This window comes from Molossus molossus, unplaced genomic scaffold (genome assembly GCF_014108415.1).
Source record: "Molossus molossus isolate mMolMol1 unplaced genomic scaffold, mMolMol1.p scaffold_m16_p_6, whole genome shotgun sequence".
Taxonomy (NCBI): Eukaryota; Metazoa; Chordata; class Mammalia; order Chiroptera; family Molossidae; genus Molossus; species Molossus molossus.
The window spans coordinates 105,238,187-105,265,825 of NW_023425399.1; the positions used below are offsets into that span (position 1 = coordinate 105,238,187).

At 42.8% G+C, this 27,639-nt stretch overlaps 1 protein-coding gene across 4 annotated transcripts in view; it reads right to left on the reverse strand.

The window, feature by feature from the left end:
* The window catches only part of FECH (ferrochelatase), a 39,595-nt gene that overhangs the window by 7,934 nt on the left and 4,022 nt on the right, over nucleotides 1-27,639 (reverse strand). The window contains exons 2-7 of one of the 4 annotated variants that reach the window (XM_036244196.1): nucleotides 21,743-21,890; nucleotides 15,535-15,654; nucleotides 14,240-14,388; nucleotides 7,651-7,785; nucleotides 5,092-5,198; nucleotides 1,084-1,182 (exon numbers count right to left, since the gene is read on the reverse strand). In XM_036244196.1, coding sequence (XP_036100089.1) covers nucleotides 1,084-1,182; nucleotides 5,092-5,198; nucleotides 7,651-7,785; nucleotides 14,240-14,388; nucleotides 15,535-15,654; nucleotides 21,743-21,890 — 758 coding nt within the window. Of the gene's footprint in view, nucleotides 1-1,083; nucleotides 1,183-5,091; nucleotides 5,199-7,650; nucleotides 7,786-14,239; nucleotides 14,389-15,534; nucleotides 15,655-15,739; nucleotides 15,762-21,742; nucleotides 21,891-27,639 lie in introns of those variants that run through there. The other 3 variants (XM_036244197.1, XM_036244199.1, XM_036244198.1) reach the window with 3 other exon arrangements.

Here is a 27,639-nt window from a genome sequence, read left to right on the forward strand (position 1 = left end):
ACGTGGCCTCATCGCGCTGGGACAGTTATAAACAGGAGGAGGGTGAAGAAGGAAGGTGGACATGTGAAGAGGATTTGCATAACGCCAGAAAGAGAGACTATGAACCTGTTCAAATAACACAGGCAGGCTTCCAGGAGAGAGAAATTGATCTCCAGGGCCACATACTGCTGAAATGGCAACTGCTTAGCTGAAATGAGGGAGTGGAAAAGCTGCAAAGGGCTCGACCCCGGTGACCACCAGGTGGCAGTCAAGAATGATTAGAAGACGCCCACTCACATTAACTCCATTAACCCTGGAGTTAAAACCTTGATAACACCTAAGAAAATGAAGTTCTCCACCTCTCCAGCTTTGAAAGCAATGTCTGCAGGACATAATGCTAGTTCTGAGCCGATGAAACTTGCTGCTTAGTCCCAGCACTTCCATGTAGCACAGGGCGTACTTGCTGGGTCGTTCCTGTCCCTACCCACTCTGCATTAGCCCGCCAAAGCGTGGTCCTAGTCTGAGCAAGTTAAAGCCTAACTGTGCGCTGGCCGGGAGGCTCGATTAACTGAAGCATTGTCCCATACCCCACAAGGTTGCAGGTTCAGTTCCTAGTGGGGGCCTCTACGGGAGGCAACCAATTAATGTTTCTCTCTCAAATCTATGAAAAAAAAAAAAAACATATCCTGGGAAGAGGATTTAAAAAAAAACAAACAAAAAAAACCCTGTAATTGTTTCTTAGAATTCAGGTAGCCCCCATCAAGTCTTGAGGACAAAAGAATGAGTCTGAGACCGAGAGCACTCAGTCTGAATGGAGGGCCTGTGCCTCTCCCCGCTGAAACATCAGGCAGGTACGAGTGATCTTCTTCTCACTGTCCACTTATTAAAAATCCTTCTATGTGAATACATCTTCATGTAATTATAATCTGTATACAGTAAAATAGGTTATAAATATTATCTTTTGAATGAGCTATTATTAGGTCTTAAGAAGTGAGTCGCGTTAAATGAGCACCACATTAGGTCTGAGATTGTGGAAGCGGGGTCCATGTTACACATTCAGAAACCCTCTACCACGAGGCCATCCAACACAATGTTCTTACTTACAGACATCGGCAGTGAGTGAGCAGAAAAAAGAATGACGACCTCGCTTTTCTTCTCCGGTGGAAAATGGTCCAGCTCTTTCCGAATGTGGTCCGCAAAGCACTGCAGAAACACCAAGAAAGGAGGATCAGGAGCAAGTGGGGAGGAAGAGGTGGAAGGAAGACAGTGTTTTAAAAATGAGAGCCACACCAGAAATGTCAGCGCGACCCTCAAAACTCAAAACCCTCTTTTTAAAAAATTGCAAACAATACAGTCTCTCTTGCTTTGGTTCATCATCAAAATGGCTCCTAACGGTTTCTGGGGCCTGGGGAATTTGATGGGAAACTTCTAAAGCTCGCTAATGGCTCACTGAAAGTGAAGGCTCTGGGTCTGCTGCCCCTCGGGAGGAACAGGGCACATTTCCAGATGGAAAGGAAACGCAGATGGGAAGGAGAAGTTGTTTTAAGACCTCTCATTTGCTCGGTTAGCAGGAAAACAGCTTACAGGGTCTTTCTAAATCTCCTTAGTTTGGCTTTCAGGAATATTGCATTAAAATACATTAGACAGAAATAGTAGAGGAATAAGAAAATATCTATTTTTACGACCTTTTCCTTCTGAGCCCAGTGTCCTCAGAGTCAATCTTCCTAACAACAGATGAGAGGTTGTAAAACTCCCATTAAATTCACAGAGGGCGGAAAGACGCACCGACGAGGGGGCCCTTCAGTCACATCTGCGGAACTTGGGCTAGAACGCAGGCCCGCCTCCTCCCCCAAACCTCTGTCGACCAGACCGGTTAATTCCCTTCGTCTAGTTGGCACTTTCCGATGCACATCAATAGGTGCTGAAATACCAGATCTGAGGAGGCTTTCTTTCATCTTACACTTTAATCATTCTTTGTCATTTCACTTATAAAGCAAATGCTACAAAGAACATTAACGGGTCAATTGACAGAATTCTAATCTAAACATGGATTAGATAAATTCATCAATGTTAAATTTACTGAAGTTGAATGTTGTATCATGGTTAAAAAAATATCCCTGCTATTTAGGTGGAAAGGGTGATTTTATATACGTATGTATATATTTAAACCTTAATCTCAAAAGGCTCAGGAAAAAAATTATGTATATATAAACATATATATGTACACACAGAGATAAATGTTAGTATTAATAATATGTGGACCCAGGTAAAGAGCAAATGAGAGTTCCTTATACTACTCTTAGTCTTTTAACTTTTCTACATGTTTGAAATTATTTCCAAATGAAAAGGCTTTTAAAACATTATATAGGAGAACTTAGCAGAACTGTATACATGTATACTTGTTGGTATTTGAATATATACCAGTTTAGGATGAGCAAAATTATTCCCCAATAAATACTGAGATATTATTCATCTTTCCAGAACCCCCCAAAATTGGTAAATAAATGTCCTAAGGCACAAAATGGTGCCTAGAAAGTTAATTGCCTTCTCAAAATTTACAATGTACTTATAGGATTCGCTACAAACGAAACCAGTATTTCTGGTGGTCTCTGCAGTGTTTGGAAACTGAGGATGCTCACAAAGGGTCACTTCCGGACACAGGCTCAGACGAGGAGGCCCACTGCAACTCTACCTGGGAGCGCGGAACATCCATCTTCTCCAATTATTCCAACAGCAGAGCAACAGTAGTAAAATGACTATTTTAAGTAATTACTGCCCATAATAAGTAGGAAAAGTCATTAAAAATATTTATAGTTCTAGTTTTTAACTATAGTTTTAGCTTAAGGTCTACGTTTAGGGTTGTTTTTGTTTTGTTTCTATTTCTGCTAGATAGCAAATCTCCTTCTCATGTAATCTACATGACGTTAAGAATGGAATCTATGTGTAAATTTTTGTTTCCAAAGAAGTTTTGTAATTTTCCTTTTCTCATCTTGGAAACACTCTGTTGCGACTTACGGCAGACCGTCAAACTGAGGAGCCCTGGGCAAGTCCCAGTGCTGCCTAAATCGCCTAAAATCCATCTGTGGCCTTTTCTGCGAGCAATCCCTCAGCAGAATGAAAGCGGCAGGCGGCTCTCAGAGCCTTCAATCACACCATCTAGGAGGGCAGATAAATGCCTCTAAGATTCCCTTTCATTTTATGAACGAGACTTCCTCCGTTAAGAGACCCTTCCATCTTTCTGCTTCCACCCTTTTCAAATGGCTGAATTTTAATGCAAATCTAATTACTCCCTGGATCAGGGCAGGCAGATGCTGCGCAGACCCCACAGTTCTCCACTACCACATGTCAGTGCTGACCCGAAACACCCCTCGTTTCCAGTCCAAGCCTCCAGGAGGAAGAGAGCCAGGGCATGGTGTGGCTTCAGGAGGTGCCGACTGGACCCAGCAGCAGAGCAAACGAGGGGGGCACAGAGACTACACCCACTTCTGAGGGAAGGTGTCTTCTTTTCACCCTTTACGTAAAACTAAATTTCAACCAAAGGGTTAACCTTTGACTTCTCCTACGTGTCTAAGGAACGTGGTCTGCTCAGGGGAGGGCTGGCCAGCTTTTAACGATGTCTAGCACCATCTAGTGGTTAGAGATTTTAAGTGATTCCAGGCTTTTAAAAAAGGTGTTAAGCTGGTATTTTGCCAGTCAGAGAATGTCCAAGGAATGAAAACACAAACTGGTGAAATCTGAATCGCTTAGTATTTCTCCTGCCTCAACTAACTCAAAGGCAGAAACTTCCACCAACAGAACAAAACTATACCTGCATGACTCAGGGTATTTACCATACATAGCACTCTCATATTCAAAGGGTAAAAAAGGTTATTAAAAAAAATAAAATAAAAGGTAATTAGCCCTGGCCGGTTTGGCTCAGCAGTTAGAACGTGGGCCTGTGGTCCAGAGAGACCCTGGTTCGGTTCCCGCTAAGGGCATGTACTTCGGTTGCAGTTTGTCCCTGGCCCTGGTTGGTCGTGCAGGTGGCAGCCACTCGATGTGTCCCTTTCACGTCGATGTTTCTCTCTCTCTCCTTCCCACTCTATCTGAACAAAAAAATGGAAAAATGCCTCGGGTGAGGAAAAAAAAAAGGTAATTAAAGCTATTTTATCATTTTTGACAGCATGGATGAACATAGAGGGTATTATGCTAAGTGAAATAAGTCAGACCAAGAAAGACAAACACCACATGATTTCACTTTTATGTGGAATCTAAAGAACAAAACAAACATAGAAACAGACTCATAGATACCAAGGAACAAAGTGATGGTTGCCAGAAGAGAGGGGGTTTGAGTGTCTGGCTGAAAAAGGTGAAGGGATTAAAATGTACAAATTGGTAGTCACAAAACAGTCACGGGGGTGTGAAGTACAGCAGGAGGAATACAGTCAATGATACTGTAATAACTATGTGTGGTGCCAGGTGGGTACTGGAAATATTGGGAGGACCACTCTGTAAAGTATATGACTGCCGAACCTCTACACTGCACACCTGAAACAAACACTAATGTAAAATGTAGTTGAAAAATAAAATTAAAAACAGAAAGCCATTGGCTTTAGAATTGTAGTTTTCACTTATTCTTCTAATATCAAGCATCTATTAATATAAATTATAAATTGTGTAGAATTTTGAAATTTCTTCTAATATATGAAACTGTCTCAGCTGAAATGTTAAATTTATTTTCATGTCTCAGAACAGGTAAATATATTGCCTTTAAGTTTTAAATTTTTTGACATTTTAAAGGATTTAGAAAATGGAGGATTTATATTAGCAGAAACACCTTGTATAATCTGTAACAGTCTTCTGGTCATTGGGAAACACAAAACCTAAAATGTAATTCTGCTATGGTTGGTGACTAGCAGTATTAACCTGAAGACAGAAAAGAGTCTAACCTTTCATCTTTAAATGTATTTTCTCTTGTCATAATAAATCAAGACACCGATCTTTTTTTTTAATCCTCAACATATAATTTAAGCAAGAATGCAGTGAGGCTCCGAGGGCCACCTGTGAAGAGGCGGGCGAGGAACCCGGCCCACACAGGAGCTGGGGTAACGGTGCTGGTAGTTGCTGGCTTACCTGAATGAGGAGGGGGTGCGTGGGCCACCTGTCAATTGTGCTCCACTTCATCACGGGCTTCTTTCCCACTCCGTTGTAGTATCTGTATATGGCATTTAAGCTGCTACCTGAAAACACAGGGGCCACTTAGTTGATGCCTATTTACTATGTCAAAAGTAAAAAAAAGACGAATAAAAGCAGTGATTCTAAGTTCAAAATAGACAACTGCTTCTATATTGAATCAGTCTAATTACAATCATTTCAATACTCTAAAACGCATATAGATTTCACTACCCTGCAAATGAAGATCACTAAAAAGCAATCAATTTCAACGGCCTTTCAAAGATCATTGAGGTCATTTCTAGTGAGAAACACGATGGCCGTGGGTTTATGAAATACAAGCACCGTTATTTGCAAGGACCAAGTCTTACAATTAAAGGCGTGTTGAAATGTTCTTTCCCCACTCTGAAGGTGGTCAGCCCGATGAAGCGAATGCAGAGTGGGAAGACGGGAAGAAGCAGCAGGCCATTATCCAGCTCACCGATACAGTCATTGTTTTAGTCTAGCAGAGTTCTTTCCAGTTATTTTTCTTTTTAGCTGTTTTGCTTTACAAAATTGTAATTTTAGTCTATATGCAATTTTGTATCCTGAGTATTTTATGCATTTTAGTTAATATTATGAGATGAATATTTCCCACATTATAATAAAAGCTTTATAACCATCCTTTTTAATAGTTTGTTGATAAAAAGAAAAAAGAAAGAAAGAAAAAACAGCAGCTTGTTGAGGCCTCTACCAGCACTCTTTTTATCTGCTTTTACAAAATTAGCATTATTCCCTAGAATACATTAAACAGACATCAAAACCTTACAGGTAACCTAACAAAACTTGTATTTCCAAGGAAGAGATGGAAATCATGAAAATGATGGTACCAATCCAATGCAAGTTTAACCTGGCCTAGGGGAGCTGGACCTGGCGCCAAGCCTTAGTCCTATGAAACTGATCCTAACACAGAGCCTCGACCTCCATCTTAACGTAGAGCAAGAGTTCCAAAACAGTTCACGCTTCCCAACACCAACCCACTGGTTTCCCTAACTATGAGAACTGTTAATCAGGTTTCCAACTTAAAATGCTAGTCAGGACAGAGCCCTATTTAAATCAAAGGAATACTCTTAGGCTGACAACTTTGGTGAGTAGCACACAATGAATCAGAGGAATCCAAACTGAGTCTCTTTGGAAATTAAAAAGTAGTCACCACTATATTCACATTGCAAACCACATTTTACAGGTGAACAGCATTTTCAGATGTATAAAAGGACTTCTGGAAGCCACATTTAGTTGTTTTGGGTCACTCAGAAACAGTCCATGAACTACGAGAAGTAGTAATTAAGAGGAAAATAGAACTAAAAAAACAGCTTGTGATTGATATACAGAATATATGGGCTCTGCCACTGCGTGTGTCCAAAAGATGTAACAGATGAATGATACTCTGGTGGCCTCAGAGTGAATGTGCGTCCCAAAGGCTTTCCCTCTCCGAGGTGAGGAGTGCTTGCCCTTACACACGAAGTGCAGGAGAAACACTGCGCAGACGTGGACGTTTTGAACACACTAACAGAGCCGGCTCTGAAATGAAACCCAATTCAATCCTTTGTCAGGTAAGGTGAGGGCCATCTGAAGTTGTCTAATTTTGAGAGCAGACATTTACATGTTGAGATATATTTTTTTAAAGCAAGGCAAAAGGATAGCTTAGACATTTATGAAATCTGATTCCTTCTCCAATAACATTTTATCAGACATTTTAAAGTTGTAGAGGTACATTTCCAAAAGCAATCACAGTTCAATCTCTTGAGAACTCAGGCATTTTCATAGGTGCCCTAAACAAAACAGGCTTTGAATACGTCTTCTAGTAGCCTTCTGTTTCTCCTTATAGTTATAGAAATAACATGCACTAATATCCAAAAGCAATTTGGGAGTACAAGTGTGCTGACCCCAATCCTTGAAACAGAATACAAACAAATGTATCTGTGGGTGAACAGCAGAAGCTTCACCTACGATTGATTAATGAGACAGGGATCGGCAAACGCAGATCAGTCTCCTCCTCCTGTTAAATATATAGGAGATAATACGCAGCAATATTTTCCAAAATCTACAATTCTAGTTTGCAGAAGGAACCTCAAACTGGTCTTGGGTTTAACTAGTAACTGAAGCATAACAAAAAACATACAAATATCCCCAATGTGATATGGGCACCTCTACTTTCCAAGGGCAGACACTGATCACCTTTGCTACATTTGGGTAGCCATAAAAACAGGTTTATTACACACACATAGAAAGTGGCTTAAGGTTCACTCCTGGTCCGTCATACAACTGCATTAAAGCAGTAAACACTAGCGGCCACTGCCTTCTGCCACCATTTGTAATTCTCAGCCGACCAGCCAATAACTCAAGGGACAGATGAACCATGAGATTTCAAATGGACTGACCTGCACTCTCGAGTTTAAAGCAGACAGGCTGGATTTGCCATTCAAATCACAAAGGATTTATCCTCTCCTTCCGCACTCCATTGTAAAGAGAAGCCCTTACCTGTGGTGGAGCAGCTGTACTGTGGGTACTGCGTGAAAGCAATAGCCCTTTCAAGCCCATCTCTCTCCATCTCTTCAATTGCTTCTTCTGTTAAAGGGTGGACATACCGGAATCCAATATAGTATTTGTGAGGGGCTATTAGGAAGCATGTGTGGAAAGGAGAAGGTATTAATCTTTATATAGATTCCTCTGAGTCGCCAAACATAATACAATGTCCAAAACAAAGAACGGTTAACCTAATTTCCTATGACGTTGATAATGTGAGGAAGTTTAGAATATTCCTTGGATCCCATCCAGTCTTCAGCTAGTACGTGGACTTTTAATCACTATCATCTGGGACCATCCTCCTCTCTCACCTACACACATATTTACTTAGCACAATGGTTTTTAAAACTCAAGCTTCGCCTGGCTGGAGTGGCTCAGTTGACTGAGCATCATTCTGTGTCCCGAAAGATTGAAGGTTCGATCCCCGGTCAGAGCACATACGGGAGAAAACTGATGGATGTTTCTCTCTCACATCAATGTCTGTCTGTCTGTCTCATTTCTTCTCTCTAAGCATGTCCTTGGGTGCCCATCCCACAGTCCATGTTCCTTCCTTCTCTGCCACCCACCCGCTTCCACCACCCAAGTTTCTTCCTCCTGTGCCCTCGGGCCCCAGGTCACCTAGTTGATATAAAAGCTCTGGGACACTCAATACAAATACAAGTTTACTGGTAACAAATGATCGAAATGACTCTCCTCCTCTAATACAGGAAAAACACTCAACAAGAATGCTTAAATTGAAGGTTCCAAGTGGGATTTAAAATAATTGTTCTTGGCACCCAAGGGCCCACATCAGCTGTGCCTTTGTGTTCCTTCCCCCATGACCCTACCAATTCCCTCTTCCATCTCTTTTGTCCTCCTGAATCATTTTTCCCTACATTTTAAAAGCATCTACAACTGCACAACTCTTAGGCATTCATAAAAATCATGAAATTCAGAGTTTCCTAAAGTTACCCAGACTTATTTCCTTGTTTTTTCATAGGATTACACCTGACTTACACTCAGGGATGATATGAGAATATACTATATAAGCAGTAAATTATAGTAAATAAACCCCAAGATAATGTTACTGTCCAACCATTAGCAGGGGCTGCAACTAAGAATATAACACCAAATTGCCACATAAGAAACATTTAGGTTAAATTTAGGAAAAGACAAACACATTTATCAAACACACACACACACACACACACACACACACACACTCCTCAATAACATGACCCAAGAAACCATGGATCAATGGAGCATGTTACGAAGAACAGGTGCAGAATACTGAAAGGAAATACAAGCATGTCTGTGCATGGGAAGGATGGTCTGATTGGACATTCTCTGGTTGGGGACCACATAAAAAGAAGAAGGAATGGGTGTAAGTTTTCTGTCCTTCTAAGCCACCAATATTATGTTCTCTTGTGTAAAATATGGTGAACTGCGATTAAACCCACTGGAGGACATGACCCTCCAAATGACTGATTGTTCAAAGATTATGTGGCTCATCCTAAAACTGACAACAACCACAATATCAGCAAATCCATGTTTAAGGAACAGCTGGCGACCCAAGGTGCGGCTGAAGTGGCACTGGCTTTCTCATCTATTCTGAGACATACTAATAGCAGATTGACAGAGTAAGATTCCCTGATGATGCGGGTCCAACACCTTCTCACATTTTCTCTCCACCTTGAAATGTTGCAGCCTAAATGCCTGGGGTATGGGAGTTCCTCGATACTGCAGACTAAGAGAGGGAGTGAGGCTGCCTTCGCAGATAAAGGCAGGGTGGTGACCAAACTTTGAAGTGAGAGAGACTGAAATACTCTGGAAAGAACAGATAAGGCTTGCTAAACTGTTCAGCTGAAGAAGGCCTGCAAACACACACTTAGAAAATGACAACGCACTCTGCTCTCTGTGGTTGGGATTATCCTGAGGAAATAGCAGGTGCTCATTAAGGTTTCCTGCTGGGATGGGTTTCACACTGCAGCTGGCTGCCCAGGTACAGGAAGAGGGAGGAGCGTCCTAGATGCTCACAGCACCACATCTGGCGGGTATCACATCTGCCAGAGCAAGACCAAAACACTCGACTCATTGGCCTAGCCTAGTCTACCCTCAGAGCAGCTGCCCAGTGGACACACCTTGGTGGAAATTAGAAAAAGAAAAAATGGAACAGAGAATTCTGGATGTTTAAACAGTAAAACTTCATTAATTTCCAGCTCATTAATTTAGCATGTACAATAGTTCAGACATCTAATTTGTACATGACTCTTTGAGAAAAAAGTGTGAGATTGAACAGAGAGCATAATGTTTTTAATTTGTATCAGATCATGAACCCAACGTCCAAGATAAATAATAATGAAAGCACACATTTATTGAATTTTTGTCAAAGACCATGCATCACGCCTTATGGGATTCTCTTATTTAATGTTCACAATGATCCTATGAGTTGGGTTCTGTCACCATGCCCATTTCCAAGATGAGGCTCAATGGGTAAGGAATCGGCCTGAAGTCATCCACCCGGAGTGGGGAAGCCGGCTCGTCTGTAAGAACCCGCACTCCTCCCCACAAGCATCCTTGAAATAACAATGGAATTATGTTACTGAGTAGCACTTACTTAGAGCTGCATTGGAAGCAGTCACAATCTCCATAACTAAACTATAATGTGTAAAATGCATTTCAGATATAGACTTTTCACTAAATGATTACACTTCTCATCATTTCTTTCTGTATTCCCTAAATTAGTGCAACATGGTTCATATGAAACCAATTCCCAGTTACAGTCCCTCCTATAACTCACTGTATTCCTTAATAGTCAATTCTAGGCAAAGACAGTGCAAGTCTCGAAATTTCTATATTGGCTAACAAGCAACAAATACTTCTCTGAAAAAAACACAGCATGAAATATTTTTATCTGTAATCAACACTTTTTTTGCCTAAAGAGAATTTTTCCAAGCAGAAATAAACAAATAAACATAGTTCAAAAGTAAAATGTATAGCCCTGGCCGGTTTGGCTCAGCGGTTAGAGCATCGGCCTGTGGTCCAGAGAGACCCGGGTTCGGTTCCCGCTAAGGGCATGTACCTCGGTTGCAGTTTGTCCCCGGCCCTGGTTGGTCGTGCGGGTGGCAGCCACTCGATGTGTCCCTTCACATCGATGTTTCTCTCTCTCTCTCTTCCTCTCTCTCCCTCCCGCTCTATCTGAACAAAAATGGAAAAATGTCCTCGGGTGAGGATAAAAAAAAAAAAAAAAAGTAAAATGTATAATTTTGTAGGAAAGAAAGTATAAGCAGGGAGGAGGAATAAGAAAGAGATGAAGAGAGGGAGAAACAGAGAAACCAGACAGCAAGAAGGAGACGCAGCATGCAGTGAGTGGGGAGGGAGCTGACTGCTATTCTTTTTTTTTTTTTATCCTCACCCGAGGATATTTTTCCATTTTTTGTACAGATAGAGTGGGAGGGAGAGAGAGGAAGGGGGAGAGAGAGAGAAACATCGATGTGAAAGGGACACATCGAGTGGCTGCCACCCGCACGACCAACCAGGGCTGGGGACAAACTGCAACCGAAGTACGTGCCCTTAGCGGGAACCGAACCCGGGTCTCTCCGGACCGCAGGCCGACGCTCTAACCGCTGAGCCAAACTGGCCAGGGCCTGACTGCTATTCTTACCCAAGGAGTTCCTGGCTCTTCGTGGCCGAGCCCAGGTCCCCTCGGTGAGTAGGACAAGGAACTTCTTTCCAGGGCATCTGGGCGAGCCCCCGAGGGAGTCACAGAGCCACATCTGGTGATCTTCCTGGTCTTCAATGCAAAGTTCCCCCAAAGCAGCTTCCAGCCCTTGAGACTATTCCATGATTCCTATTCCACACTATGTGATCACCAGCCTTGATACAAATTCTGTACAGCATGACTCCAATAATTCTGCAAAAGATTTCCTCTCTACCCCTTAAGCGGACTGGTCTGCAGAAGCAAGACCCCACTAGGCTGGAAGTTTTTTGTAACTAGGCACCATGCTTTTCAACTTTGAACAGGAGCATCAAATAGTGCGGGGCACGCAGTGGGCCCCTGATGAAGGAATGAGGGAGCAGTCTTGGGCCTATTAAATGCCACTACCACACCCCTCAACCAGGACTGCTGAAAACATCAGATGTCATCTGCCATGCAGGAGAAAGCAATCACTTCACTTGCCTGCCTCAGAGGGTGCCAACTGTGGGCCACAGGGCATGATGATATTCCAAAGGGTCCTCAGTACCAAAGCCCTCCCAGACCGGGCCCTGCACAAGCATCCAAGAGCCAGAAAAACAAAAATAGCCCTCAAGGGAATATACTCCCTGCCTCAGTGAAAACGACCAGGAAACTCAGCTCCATGATGTTAAGGATGTGACTTATTCACCGCTTTAACCCTCATCATTATACCTGAAATGTGGTCCGTGCTTATAGACATCTGGTGGTTGGTTGGATGGAAAAAGAATGGATGGATGTGGGACTCAATGGATGAAAGCGTGGGTGAGTGAGTGATCCAATGGGTGAGTGACTGGAACAAGAAGGGAGAAGAGGTAATTTCCTGTCACATTAGTAACAATTTACTGACTGGACAGACAAGCCACTGAGCTGACTGGTGCTTCATGGACACCCTAAACTTATTCCAATGTTAACGAATAATGAGCTTTTTTAAATATGTCTCTATAAGATGGAAGGTTTAATAATTTATTGTTTTTAAATGATTCTTTCAACAATTTGACTATGAAAATATGAAATGGATATTATGTTTAGGTCCCTACCAAAGCAGGGAATAATTAATCCTACAGTTGGGATGTTTGTAACTTCCTCTCTTTGTGCTAAATGACCACCTATTTAAGTGATCAGAGAGTAACATATTTAAATGTTTGATAGGGAGTGGGACATGGTCAAGTCCAGCTCATTCCATAAGACTCCCCTCAGGCCAACCTGGGAGGCTGAGGCCACCGCCGGCCTGTCTGGCCTGGACGGCCCAGCAGCCCCACCAGAGAGGAGGCGGTGAGAAGGATGCCCTCCGTCTGCATCCCTTTATCACGTCTGCCAGCTCCACTAGGGCCCTTCACGGTGATGGGCACAACACTAACACGGCAACACCAAAAAAAACGCCCTCTTTCCGCCTCCTTTTTCCACTGAAGACAGCAGACAATTGCAGAACTGATTCATGCTCAACCTTTTATCATGATAAACTGTTAATGACTAGAGTTAGTTCTCTATCAAGTAGGTGTGAGCAGAGGTCAGCCAAGTTTCCCTCACCCAACGTTTTAAAAGATACACTGTGGCATGTGTGGCTGAACTGTATAAGAAATGCCCTTGAGCCACAAGTAAAGGCAGGAAGCAAACCTAATATTCAGAAGCACAACTGAGCAATTTTCCAAGTGAGATGATCTGCTGAGGGCTCCGGCCTTTGTCCGTATTTGTGTGCGATGGGAACCGGCTTCTGAGAGCGGCTCAAGCTGACGCTTAGCGCTGTCTTCTCAGAGCGTAGCTGCTGGTCCTGCCTAGCCCCCGCTCTCCTTGAAGGTCCCCACAAGGTCACACTCCTGATCCTGAAGCCCTAAATGGTATCTGCAATTAATGTATTTCACGTGTCCTAAAATGCACGTTTTTGTTTTAGTATTTCTCGTATTTGTCTGTACCTACAACATATGCTGTCATAAAATTAACTGGCAGTTTTTTGTGTCTCAGTACTACATAAAAACAATAATATGTTGTACAGCAGTGGTGTCTCGAATGTGATTAAATGTGGCACTTACAGTTCATTTGTGTAGTGTTTCATTCAGCACATTACTATTCCGTTAGAGGTTTTCAGAGGACAGTTGTCAGAGGTGTGCAATCCTCTTTTTATTTATTTATTTTTTACTTGATCTTATAGAGAGAAGGGAGAGAGAGAAACATCAACATGAGAGAGAACACTAATTGGTTGCCTCCTGCATATGCCCTGACCGGGGATCAAACCCGTAACCTGGCTATGTGCCCTGACTGAGAACTGAACCCACCACCTTTCAGTGCACGGGATGACACTCCAACCAACCGAGCCACCCAGACAGGGCACAGTCTTCGTGCCACCTCCAACGAGGCCTGCAGATGCCTCGCGACAGTGCTTCTGCCGCTAGCTGCTCCATCACACAGCTGCGGCCACAGCGAGCTAACTCGGCTCCGATCCTTGATCTGATACTCAGCTATCCACGGAGGGCACAGCAATAGCTGCAGCCTCGATCCATTCCCCAAAGATGGTCTTTCCAGAGCAGTGACATATGCGTCTTTTATTCCAGGTATGCAGTCTCTTTCTCATAATCTAGCTCAACCTAACACACACCTCAAACTGCCTTTTGAAACTGATGTTCCGAGCTTGAACTTTTCTATCTGGGGCATAAGGACGTAACAGAGAAAGGTGAGCAGCCAAGCACAGGGGAAGATGTGGAGAACACAGTGACAGAGCATCCACAGAACTTCCACAAAGCGAGAGCTGCCGGGACACAAAGCAGCATTCGGCATCCAGCAGTGTTTTGAAATTTCATACCTACTAAATAAGATGTTCATTAAGAAACATGTTACCTGTGTGCGGGGACATCTCATCTAGCAGCTTCACCATGCCTTCTCCTTGCTTGGAAGTCCACATCTTGATGGGGGATCCACCTCCAATCCTGCGATACTGCTCCTGGATTTTGGGGGTTCGGCGTTTGGCAATGATGGGTGCCAGCTTACTAAATCATTTAAAATGTAGGTAAGTGGACTTTATTCCACCTTAGCAACCTCAGAAACACTTTCTACTCAATAAGAAAGAAAATTTTAAGAAGAGCCTAACAAGATCAAGTCTTTTAAAACGGAAGCTAGAGGTCACTGACAAGGGCCAGCTCTCTTGGCCCAGATGAGAGAGAAAACTAGACATTCTCGAAGGAACAGCCACCTCTGGCCCACAAGTGTCCTAGCACCTGAAGATTCAGGATGCCAAACAAGCAGGTAGAGACCCTGGGTGTGTGCTAGCTACAATCTTAATACCTCTTGATGCTACACCTGGCAGAAATTGGGATATATAAAACATCAAGAAGCATATAATCCTCTTAATTTAAGAAAATGTGTATTAATCCTACAGATATACATATGTGAGTAAAGGTGTATGCACAAAAATATTCATTGTAACAATGTAAACAAACTGTCTATCCACAAGGCCCTGGTTAAATAAAGGCACAGCCACACAATGCAATTCTTTACAGTCATGAAAAAAATGAGCCAGGTCTATATAATGTTAGAGAACAACCTCCAAGACACATTAAATTTGGAAAAAAAAAAAATAGTTGCATACTTAATAATATACATAATTACACTGACATTTGTGTAAAGAAAAGGGGGGATATATATGCGTACACATGCATATGCTTGCATACACATGAACTATTTCTAATGTAACAGTGCTCACCTCCGGGGTGGGTAGCTGGGAGGCTGGAGTCCAAGGTAAAACGGACACTTGCTTTTTCCTGTGAACACCTGTATACTATTGGCATTTTTACTATATATGTGTATAAATTTTATATTCACAGCACAAATGAATAATCAGCTGTTCAGTGTGAAGACCAAATCCATCTCCACAGATCTTTAAAGGGACCTCACTGTGTCAGACACGCAGTCTCTAGAGCCCTGGGAGGAATGGGCTCAAGAATACTCACTGACTTCCTGTCTCTCTCCTGCAAGTCTGCCAATATCATGTCTAACACAAAGTCATAATGCTGCTCTAGCCACTACCACATATGCATTAAAACCATTTATTTTTGAAACTGTAGAACTGAGATACATGTAAGGCAAAACACATTGGACAAGTTATAAATACATACAGGTGTTCATAGGTAACTTACTTTTGAATAGGAAGTGTCATCAGGTCTTGGTCCAAGAAAAGCCTCAAAAGGAAGTCGTGAACATCTCCAAGGGTTTCAGGGCCTCCCATGTTTAACATTAGTATTCCAGTTTTCGGCTTCCTACATAAGAAAATGCAACAGTTGATTTGTACCACTTTTTATTTTCCTCTATGGTGGACTCTTGGTTCCGCTAGCAAACTCTCACCTAATCTGTTCACTGCCATCCCATGGCGACCTGTGAGGGAATGCACAAGGCCTCCAGGTCCGTGTGGTCCCAGCTCAGACTCTGACCTTCACTGAGAAGCTCCGTCCTTGGTACTGGTCTTCCCTGGGCTCAAAATGTTTCTCCATTAAACTGTCAGCACTGAACAAAGATCCCATTCTTGGGGTACTGAGAATCAAGGTATAGGCCTAAACTTGTCCTGAGGCAGAAGCACCTCTTCATGTGAATGTCTTATGAATACACAGGACTCTTGACCACTCCAAATGTCAGTTTCCTCATCTGTAAAATAGACAGACTACCACCTGCCTCAAAAGGTTGTTTTGAGAATTAAATAGATAATGTACTTAGTCACTTAGCATGATTGGTGCACACAGAAAGTTCTATTATACACAGAGAAGCCTTGGGTTTCCATACAATTGTATACCCATGTCTTACTCTGATACCTTCTCTTTAATGAATTATTAAATTAAATTATTACTGATTTAAATTATTTCTTGCTACCCTGCTTCTTTCTCCAGCACCTATTTTTACTCCGTTAGGTAATTCCTGTGAGGAACTGTCTAACTTATTCAGATCAGTTCCAGGCTAACGAATCAATCACGGAATGAGCAAGCAGTAGCAGGGGAAAAAAATCTGTTGATAAAAGTTTTAGGTCAAACAGCATCTGAGAAATCAAAAAAACCAAAGGCCTATGAAAAAATGTAAACTTCTAAAATCCAGAGCAAGTCTGGAGCCTACACAGTCCGAGTGAGCCAGGCCAGAAAGAATTCTCTATTCCCAAACCTGCCAGGGGTAAGATGGAGCCAGAACAGGGCCATTGCCTCCCAAAGGCTTCTGGGAGCCTCCAGAAGACCATGACCAGAGACTGGAAACTCTGAGGTCAGAGCCTGAGGCAGGACCATGGCCTGGAGGCCTGTGTGTCCCCATGAACAGGTAGCCATGTGATGACAGTATAAGAGTCTGCAGGTAGGATTAGCTAAGCGCCTACATGCATAGCCCATGAACACAGAAAATAGTGTGGGGAGAGCAAAGGAAGTGGGGGAGGGGGTGGGGGGAGGGGAGCAAAGGAGTTGCAGGTGGGTAATTAAGGGAAACATAGGAGTGTATCTTCCATTCCTTTTTTCTCATTTAAAAAAATTTAGATATAATTCACATACTACAAAATTCACCATTTTAAACTGTACAATTCAGTGGCATTTAATATATTTACCAGGTTATGGGACCATCACAAGTATCTAATTCCCGAACATTTTATTACCCAAAAAAGAAACCTTGTACCCATTAGAGCTGCTCCCATTTTCCTTCCCCTCATGCCTGGCAACCACCAATCCACTTTCTGGGTCTATGGGTTTGCCTATTTAGGACATTTCATGGGAACAGAATCATATAGCATATGGCCTTTTGTGTCTGCCTTCTTTCACTTAGCATAAAATTTTCAAGATTCATCTAAGTTGTAGCATCAACCAGGTACTTCTTTCCTTTCATGGCTGAATAATATTCCATTGTGGGAATATACACTCCAGTAACTCTTGATAAAGCAGCTGAGAAATAACTAGTCTGAGGTTTATCTAAAACACTGTCATTACGAATGCACCATCTAAATCTCCTAAGTCAAGACCTCTGTTAGTGAACACAGGGATTAAACCAATCCTGCTGAGGGCTCTCATTTGGAAGACTATTCTCAATATGCTCTAAAGCTAATGATATTATGATGATATTTTATATGCAATTGTTAACATTTGGCGATGGTAGACAGCAGTATGTCAAATAGGTGTGGAAACTGTTTTCTTGATCAAGCATACTCTAGGTGAATGAGGTAGAAATCTAAATTCACAGCCTAAATTTTCAAAATCAGAACCAATTCCTGGGAAAAGGAAAAGGCTGCATTACAATGAAGACAGGGACTTTCTCATTTAGACCCCATTATAAAGATTCACTAAACTCACTTTTCACCTCATTGTCTTAGACCAGGGTTTCTCAGACTCGGCACCACTGACATTTTGGGCTGGATGATCCTTGGTTGTGGAGGGCTGTCTTATGCATTGTAGCAGTTTAGTAGCATCCCTGGCCTCTACTTACAAAATGGCAGAAGCACATACCCCATCCCAGGTGTGACAATCAAATGTGACATGGCAAAATGCTCCCCACCCTCGGTTGAAGGAGGTTTAATCTCCTTTTTATTAAACCACACAACTACACCGAAGATGTCATTGTTCTATAACTTTTCCACCTCCTCTGACCAGAAGTCCTATCAATGAATTAACAAACGTGTTTAGTTTTCTTTTCTTGATACCTGAAATTTCCAGATTCATTAAATTGTGAAACTGTAATATTCCCCTAATCTTTCTACTTAGACCACCAGTGTTCTCCTGGGATACTGTCTTTCACTTTCAAAATCTGTGACTCACAATAAATTAAGTGCATTTTTCCATGGATTGCTGCCAGTTAAAAGATTAGTGGTTAAGAAACCCCAGGCTAAGAGACTTACCTAAGCCACGGAGGGCATCAATGTGCAAACGGGATTTAGAACTGTTTTTCATCTACACCTGAGCTCAGAACGAGAGTTGCTTTAAATGGGACATACCCTGCCCTGCAAACCCATGTTTTGCAAAGCATGTTGCTCTTACACACGAAAGCGATGCACACGATTTGGAAATACCTACTATGCATGCACTTAATTCAAAACTGTGTTGTGCATGACAAATGATGCATTAGTAAGCACTGGTCCCACATCCCTCTTTTCCAGAATGTGAAGTACAAAGCTTTAGTTGAGGGTCTCTATCTCTCTGCCCATCCAGACAGCACATCTGAGACCAAGGTCTGAATAGCAAGTTCCTTTTGTTAAATGTTAAAGAGTATGCAGCATAACATATTTAAAACTTCTCACTTGAAAAGGTGTCAACGTTTTGCCATTTTTCTATTCTGAGACTCTCAAAATATGAGGTTCTTCCTTTGAACTATTAATGGCACTTCACAGAAACTTAGCTCATCAATTAATAAGTAAAATTCTATTCTACTGTATACAGTCAACCTACCAGATGTAACTGGCCTGAGGGTCTATGCTGCCTCTAGAACAGGGTTTAGCAAACTATAATCCATGCATCAAATTTCCAAACTGCCCTCCATAACTTGTTTTTTAAATACAGTTTTATTGGAACGCAGCTCATTTATACATATTATCTACGGCTGCTCTCACATGACAACAGCAGAGTTGAATAGCAACCAAAGAAATTTAATGACCCACAAAGCCTAAAATATTTACTCTCTAGCCCTTTACAGGCAGGTTCGCTGACTCCTGGTCTAGCAGAGTGTTAGTCTAGTATTGTCTAGTCTAGTCTAGGCCAAGCACCAAGCAGCACAATGCCTTCCAATGTGTACCATCAGAAGATTCACAAAGACACTTGTTACTTCATCATGTCTCATATCTAAAAACTAGAAATAACCTACATGCCCCATAATATGGGACCAGATAAAATAAATTATGATTTAATACCCTTACAAAAATAATTTAGAATGTTTATATTTATGTGGTGATATACTATTAAATAAAGAGGAAGCTATAAAACTAATGTGTACAGTATTGTTACATTTTGGTAAATATACACTGAGTGAATATTAATAGATACAGATATGGAGTCAAAATACTGGATGGTGAGATCATCACTGGTTTAATATATATCTATTTTTTGCCTGTCTGTACTGTATTTCCTAAAATAAAAATGAACTCATTCTTTTTTTTTTTTCTTTTCACTATGTTTGTATTGATTTCAGAGAGAGGAAGGGAAAGAAAGTGAGAGCTAGAAACATGGATGTGAGAGAAACATCCATCAGCCACCTCCTGCATGCCCCCTACCAGGGATTGAGCCCGCAACCTGAGTATGTGACCTGACTGGGAATTGAACCAGCAACCTCATGGTGCATGGGACAACGCTCAACCAACTGAACCACACCAACTGCTTTATTTCTTTTGTATAAATATAATATAAAGTAATTTAATAGCCCTGGCCGGTTTGGCTCAGCGGTTGGAGCGTCGGCCTGCGGTACAGAGAGACCTGGGTTTGGTTCCCGCTAAGGGCACGTATCTCGGTTGCAGTTTGTCCCCGGCCCTGGTTGGTCGTGCGGGTGGCAGCCACTCGATGTGTCCCTTCACATCGATGTTTCTCTCTCTCTCTCTTCCTCTCTCTCCCTCCCGCTCTATCTGAACAAAAAGTGGAAAAATGTCCTCGGGTGAGGATAAAAAAAATAAATAAATAAAGTAATTTAATAGAATTCCTATATTTTTATTTTATTAAACATTAATAATTTACTATTAAAGCTATTTATATTGACTTTTGCCACTGAAATAATAGTGAAATAATTTTTTTTCCAAGGTTCCACATCGAATCAATTCTTCAGGTTACACCAAGCATCCTAAGAACTTAGAGCACCCTATACTGTGGCTAAGGTGAGAAGAGGGGCCCTGGGTGTCCAGGCAGAATGGCACCCTGCTCAGCACCCCAGAATGGAGAGTGTCTGTGCTTCCTGCTCTCCTCACCAGATTCAATCTTTAGGAAGCCAGAGAGTTGAAAGGAGATGATCTGGAGCCCCACCCCTAATGCCCTATCCTCTGCAAACCTCAGTTTACTTAGTACTCAATCAATGTACCCCTGGTCACATAATGAAAAATAACAAACATGCTTTGCCAGTGTGGCTCACTTGGTTAGACATTGTCCGGTGCACCAAGAAGTTGCCAGTTTGAGTCCAGGTCATGGCACATGCCCAGGTTGCAGGTTCGATCCCCAGTAGGAAGAGACAGCCAATCCATGTTTAGCTCTCGCACACTGATGTTTCTTTCTCTCTCCCTCTCCCTTCCTCTCTCTCTCTAAAAAATCAATTTAAAAAAGAAAAATAACAAACACAAAATAAGACTATTATATTTTCATAGCTGTATAACTTTCCTAGAACATCTGGTCTACTACAAAGATCAAGGGGTTACATCGTTCAGCACTACTTTCTTTCACTGTGCTTGGTGCGTAAGTGTGGTGTTCTATGTACTTATTCAAATAATTGTCTGTAGTCTTCGTTGTCTCTGCACCAGAGAAAGACTTGAGAATAGCTGTGGTTTCCGTCATGAAAGAGGATACCCAGCGAGAAGGCCACGCCTGCTGACGTCCCCCGGCAAACAGCAGAGGTGAAGAATGAAACATGTACTTTATTTCTTTAATAAATTATAAATCCTATTATGTCATTTACAATTATGATCACTGTGTTAACAGATGAAAAACAATGGTCGAGTTCACTGCAGACATTCTTGGTAGATTAGTTATTCTTTATCCTAAACAGAACATACATTTCATAGGTATAATTATGTTAGGTTCATAAATACATTTCCGGTATACATATAATTTGTGTTATGTGATATATTCCAGAAATAAATTCCTACATGATTTGCAGGCTGCTTATACTCAACTCTGAGTCCTTTAACAAAAGCCTTGTGGGATTTTTATATTTGTCAATTATACCTCAACAAAGATGGAAAATAAATTAATAAATGATTTAAAAATCTGTAAAAAAATTTTTTAAATGTTTAAGCCCTAAGAGGGGTTGGGGGTGGAGATGAAATTTATTTAATAGTTTAACAGATACTGAAAGGAAGCTAATAGTCCAGCTGATGTGGCTCAGTGGTTGAGCGTCCACCCATGCACCAAAACGTCGCCGGTTCGATTCCTGGTCAGGACACATGCCCAGATTGTGGGCCAAATCCCTGGTAGAGGGCATGCAGAAGGCAGCCCATCGATGTTCTCTCTCATCGATGTTTCTATTTCTCTTTCCCTCTCACTTCCTCTCTCTCTAAAATCAAAGGAAAAAAAAAATTTTTTTTAAAAGAAAGGAAGCCAAGAAAATAACATCCTGCTCCTTATATACTGGGTTTTCCCAGCATGTTCCCTCCTGGGTAGCTTGTATCCACTGGTGTTTGCATCAGTAAAGAGAAATCCTTATTAGTACCTGAAATTGGACTCATACCTCTTCCCTGGTTGAACTTGAGGTTTGGGGCTTCTGGCACGTTGGGCTGTTTCTGTGGCGGCTGCCGCTCCAGCTGCTGCATCCGACTGGCACCTCCATGGCTGATGGGCCCTTGAGCTGCCAGGCACCACTGTGACAAAATTAAAGTGGTAGCATGAAATCTAGCTGGGAAGTAATTTCTTTTGAAGTGGTCCTCAGAGCATAATTCCTAGATTTAAAATTTAAAGAGATGCTATAGTAGAGATGATCCCCACCCCCATTTCTCTGCAGGAGGGTGAAGGCACTTAAAAGCCTCTCCAAGGGGGTGTGCTGGCACCTCCTATGATGGCTTATCAGGACCTGCACAGAGCCTTTTTATAAACCACACACCTCCTCTCCCTGCCTTGCCACAGATTCGACAGGACGCCTCACAAGAATCACTGTGCCTTATGAAAGATACTGAGGACAGCATGCTGCTCATATGAAAGGTGAGAAGCCTGCAGAAAAGGGTAAGAGCCACTGCTGAAGAAGTGGAAGCTGGGCCAGTTCTCCACCAGGTGCCCAGATCTCATATCTCCCTGTAAGCCTTCTCCAACCAAGCACCCGTGCTGAGAACCTCAGTAGTGCCCGTGGACCCTGGCAAGGTGGTCTTCTGCTTTACAGGGCCCACTCTGGTGCTCCCCCTGCTGCACCCCACCTCACGGGGTATGGAGTCTGCATGACCAAGGACTCATGGACCCACAAGTCCAAACCCCACATTCCTGATCAGGGTCCCAGGACCCAAGAATGCTCTGCCTCCAAAGCCCCACACCCACTTCCAGGATCTGCACAGTCCTCTTTTCTGGGTCCATCCTCCTGAGGGCTGATCATGGCATCAATGTAAGCAATTCTTGACCCAGAAGGTACCTAACAAGTGCCTGTTTGCAAGGGCAAGAATGGAGCTTGAACATACAAGCTGGAGAGTGCACACATGTGTATGCATACACCTCTCACCGTGCAGGCCAGAGTTGGCAGGGGGAAAGGCAGGGAGGCCTGCAGGCCGATGGCAAGTCCCTCAAGCCTCCACATTTCTGCAGGAACTCTGAAGAGTTTGAGAGTTTACCCTTCCAGGTCATTATGAAGGTTTATTTATCAGTGTAGAAAAATAGAATACATGTCACAGTTTGTTAGCTCGCTGTCCCACACGATATACGGTTCTCCATTTGTACTCTTATCCTGGGCCCCACAAGAGTTAGTGATGGGCCTAGAGAACCCACCTGAATTGAGGAGCCCATGGGCCATGCTCAGCTGTAGCCCCACCCTGGACACATGACCTCCCTTCTGCATTCTCAAACCAACAAATTTGAAACCAGCTTGAGATCAGTCTCTCTCCTCCTCCTCCTATTTACGAGTCATAGGTGTCCTGGTAAGGAACTCGGGCTGGGGACCAGCAGATCTGACTCTGAATCCAGTTCTGCTACTTATTAGTAATGTGACTGCGGTTGGGTTATAATATTTCTGAGCCTTAGTTTCCCCAGGTGTAAAATGAAGACACTCTATCAGGACCCTTGCGAGGATTATAGCAAATAAGATCAGTGAAGCGTTCTGCACAGGGTCTGCCACACAGGATTAATGCTGGCATTAGATGCATTTGTAAGTGTCCAGAGCTTACGGACAACACCTGCTGATTTTTATCACCAAGAATGTCTATAAAATACAGGAGAATGGTATCTCCAGGCTACTTCAAGTTCCAGCTATCCAGATTGTGCCCATTCCCAACAGAGCCAATTACATGAGCTTGTGCTGAATAATTCTTACTAACTCAAAGTGGAAGCGCAAAGACTGACATAAGGAAGTTCAATTCGGCTCAAATGAAGTCTCATATAAAGCCACATCTCTTTATTTTAGACATGTTCAATTCCAAACTGCATTATGAGATTTAACCAGATTATTAATCATGCCATAATGTCTGCAATTCCTTACATGAATGAGATTATATCAGATTCCATGGAGTACAAGAACAGAACTTGGGCATCCCATAATATGACTGCTGGTAATAAAATAAAGTTTCCTCCTGTGAACCTTAAAAAGGGGTAGGGGTGCGACAAGACCCTCCAACTAGTACCTAGAACAATTTGGGAGCTATTCAAGCTGCCAAACTGTTATAATACCCTCTGCTTACAAAATTCCTGTCTGTGATTGAACAAATTCTCATAGGAGGGAGATGTTATTAATCATGGATCCTGTCTTCTCAGAACTTAAGAGTTAAGACACCCAACTCCCAAAGACTTCTCTAAAACACACCTCTTCCCCTAACATTCTGAAGGTTCTAGAGAAACAACGTCTCCTACCAAAAGATCATCTAGCGAAAAGAGTTTAAGGTGCTACTTCCGGGTAAGATGGCGGGATAGGAAAACACGGTATCTCCTCCTCCCACAACCACATCAAAATTACAACTACACTACAGAACAAACACCCTTCAAAACCACCCAAAAGCAAGATGACTGAAAGTCTTACATCTATGGAATTAAAGAAGAAGCCACATGGAGACTGGTAGGAGGGGCGGGGGCAGGGGCAGAGGCAGATGGGCAGGCCCCACACCCACGTGTGGCAGATAAAAATCAGGAGGGACACCTTGGCTGGGAAGGTCCTCCCTGGGGAATGAGGGGTCCCATCCCACACCAGGCACCCAGCTCAGGGTTCCAGTGCCAGGAAGAGAAGTCCCCATCACTTCTGGCTGTAAAACCAGTGGGAACTGAGGCTGAGAGAGTCCCTGGCAGCTCCGCTTAAAGGGCCCTCGCATGGATTTACTCAGACTCGCTCCTGCTGAGCTCCAGCACAGAGGGGAGGCAGCTTGAAAGGCACCAGAGACATACAGAGAAGAACTGAGCTGTTTGGCATCAGGGCGAGGGCTGGAGAGGCAGTTTTCTCCTGGACAAACATGCTGGCAGAGGCTTTTGTTCTTTTGGTGAGCCCCTCCCCCACGAGGCCCGCAGAGGGGCAGCATATCTGGGACTCCAGCAACCTGGCTCACACTGTTTGCCCCACCCTGGTGATTCCCTGAGGCCCTGCCCCACCCAGCTTTTGGACCCACCCAAGCTGTTCTAGTGGCTTTACCAAGGAAATGGCCTGTTTTGACTCCTGCTTCAGACTTTTCTTAATTCTCTCAAACAAGCAGCATTTCTGGCCACAGCGAGCCCCATACCTCTCGCTAAGTGGCCCCAGGTCTGGCACTAGAAGCAGCCAGTCTTGGTTCTGCCTGGGTACTTCCAAGCCCAGCACAAAAAGCAGCCATCTGTAGACTGCTTTGTAGCTTATGCCTTGTGGCCCCGGGTAAACCACAAGCTGACCTTGCCCCAGAGCCAGCACACCTGGTGGACAGCTTCACACTACATCGAAGCATACCACCCAACCACCTCCACAAGTGATACACTCAAGGAATGAACTCAGTGGGTGCCAGAGCCCTGCTGAAGTAAGTCTTGCTCTGTGTGGTGGGCCCCTACACAGCTGATCATCCAAGGTAGTCAGAGGCCAGTGGGCAGTGGGCACAGCCAGTCCTTGCAGCTGCTCAGCCTGAGTAAAACCCTCCCATTGATGTGCTAACAGCAATCAAGACTCAATTATAACAGAAGGGTGTACAGTTCACATGAGAGGTGCACCTCAAGGGCCCAGTGAGTGACCAGGGAGGCTATGCCACTGGACCTTATAGGACACCTACTATAACAGGCTACCCTAGGAAGACTAGGAAACATAGCAACTCTATCTAATACATAGAAACAGTCACAGAGAGGCAACCAAATGAGGAGACAAAGAAACATGTCCCAAATGAGAGAACAGAACAAAACTCCAGGAAAAGAACTAAACAAAATAAAGATAGGCAATCTAACAGATGAAGAGTTCAAAACACTGCTTATAAGGAAGCTCAGTGAACTTAGTGAGGGCCTCAAGAGCAGAAGAAAGGGCCAGTCGGAAATTAAGGAGGCACTAACTGAAATAAAGAATAATTTATAGGGAATCAATAGTAGAGTAGATGAACCCAAGAAGCAAACCATCGATTTGGAATATAAGGAAGCAAAAAACACCCAATCAGAACAGCAAAAAAAAAGAATCCAAAAAAATGAGGATAGTATAAGGAGCCTGTGAGACAACTTCAAGCATACCAACATTCGCATCATGGGAGTTCCAGAAGGAGAAGAGAGAGGACTAGAAATGGAAAATCTATTTGAAACAATAATGACAGAAAACTTCCCTAACTTGGTGAAGAAAACAGACATATGAGTCCAGAAAGCACAGAGAGTCCCAACCAAGATTAACCCAAAGAGGTCCACATCAAGACACATCATCATCAACATGTAAAAGGTTAAAGACAAAGAGACAATCTTTAAAGCAGCAAGAGAAAAGCAGTTAGTTACCTACAATGTAGGAGCTCCCATAAGGCTGTCAGCCAATTTCTCAAAAGAAACCTTGCAGGCCAGAAGGGAGTGGCAAGAAATATTTAAAATGATGAAAAGGAAGGACCTACAACCAAGATTACTCTATCCTGAAAAGGTATCATTTAGAATCAATGGACATATAAAGAGTTTCCCAGACAAGAAAAAACTAAAGGAGTTCAACACCACCAAACCCATATTATATGAAATGTTGAAGGGTTTTCTTGAAGAAGATAAAAAAATATGAACAATAAAATGGCAATAAATACATATCTATCAACAATTGAATCTACAAACAAAATGAGCAAGCAGAACAGAAAAAGACTCATAAATACAGAGAACTTTTTGTTGGCTGCCAGATGGGAGGGGGGTTGGGGGAAGGGTGAAAACCATGAAAGGATTAAGAAGTACAAATTGGTTGTTAGAATGAGGAACCTCAAAGGGAAGAAGGGAGGTGGGGAGGGAAGAGAGAAAACAAAGAACTTCTATGCATATATACATAACCAAAAGACACAGTCAATAGTGTAGGAAGGGGGTGGCAGTGGAGGTCAAGGGGGGAAAAAGGAGGGACAGCTGTAATACATTCAACAATAAAGATAAGTTTAAAAAGAAAAAAAAAAAGTTTAAAGTGATCATTTGAAATACCAACTGAGATCCCTGAATAGACTGAGCTCACAGCTGTAGAGCAATCCAAAGGCACAGACAGCACTGTGAGGTACAGACAGCACGTGTTCTGGAGCCAGACAGATCTGAGGAGAAATCCCTAACAGGACCACCAAGCTGCGTGGCAGTGCTTGGGCAACTCACCGAACTACTCCAAGTCTCCCTTTTCTCATCTGTAAAATGGTGATAAGGTAAATCATGCAAAGCTGTTACGAAGATTAGGAAAAAAATTCTACGTCCAGCTCCAAGAGCAGTACTGGGCACACTGCACGTGGTTAAGCAAGACGTAAGAGCACAGGAAGTCCTTACTTAATGTCATCAATAGTTTCTATGACTTTAAGTAAAACAACCATATAATGAAACCAGTTTTACCACAGGCTAACTGATGTAAACAAGAGTTAAGTTCCTAAGGCATTTCATCAGTGTTATCACAGAATGTTGTTGGACAAAACGTTATTTGAGGTCCTGCTGTACTCAGTATTAGGTACTTGCCCACTTGTGAACTAAAATTAGGTAATTCTACTCCTGATATGGACAACTGGTCTACCTTTGGAAGACCTACAAACAATAAAAGGTATAAAACTGAGGGATGTGCAGAAGAGAAGAGAAGAAAACAAAACTTCCTAACTCCTGGACAAACTCAATAGGTAAAGCATTCAAAAGTGTACCTGTGATTTATGCCTGGCCAGGGTGGCTCAGTGGTTGAGCATCGACCCATGCATCAAGAGGTCATCAGTTCAATTCCTGGCCAGGGCACAGGCCCAGTTTGTGGGCCTAATCCCCAGTGGGGGGCACACAGGAGGCAACCAATCAGTGTTCTCTCTTATC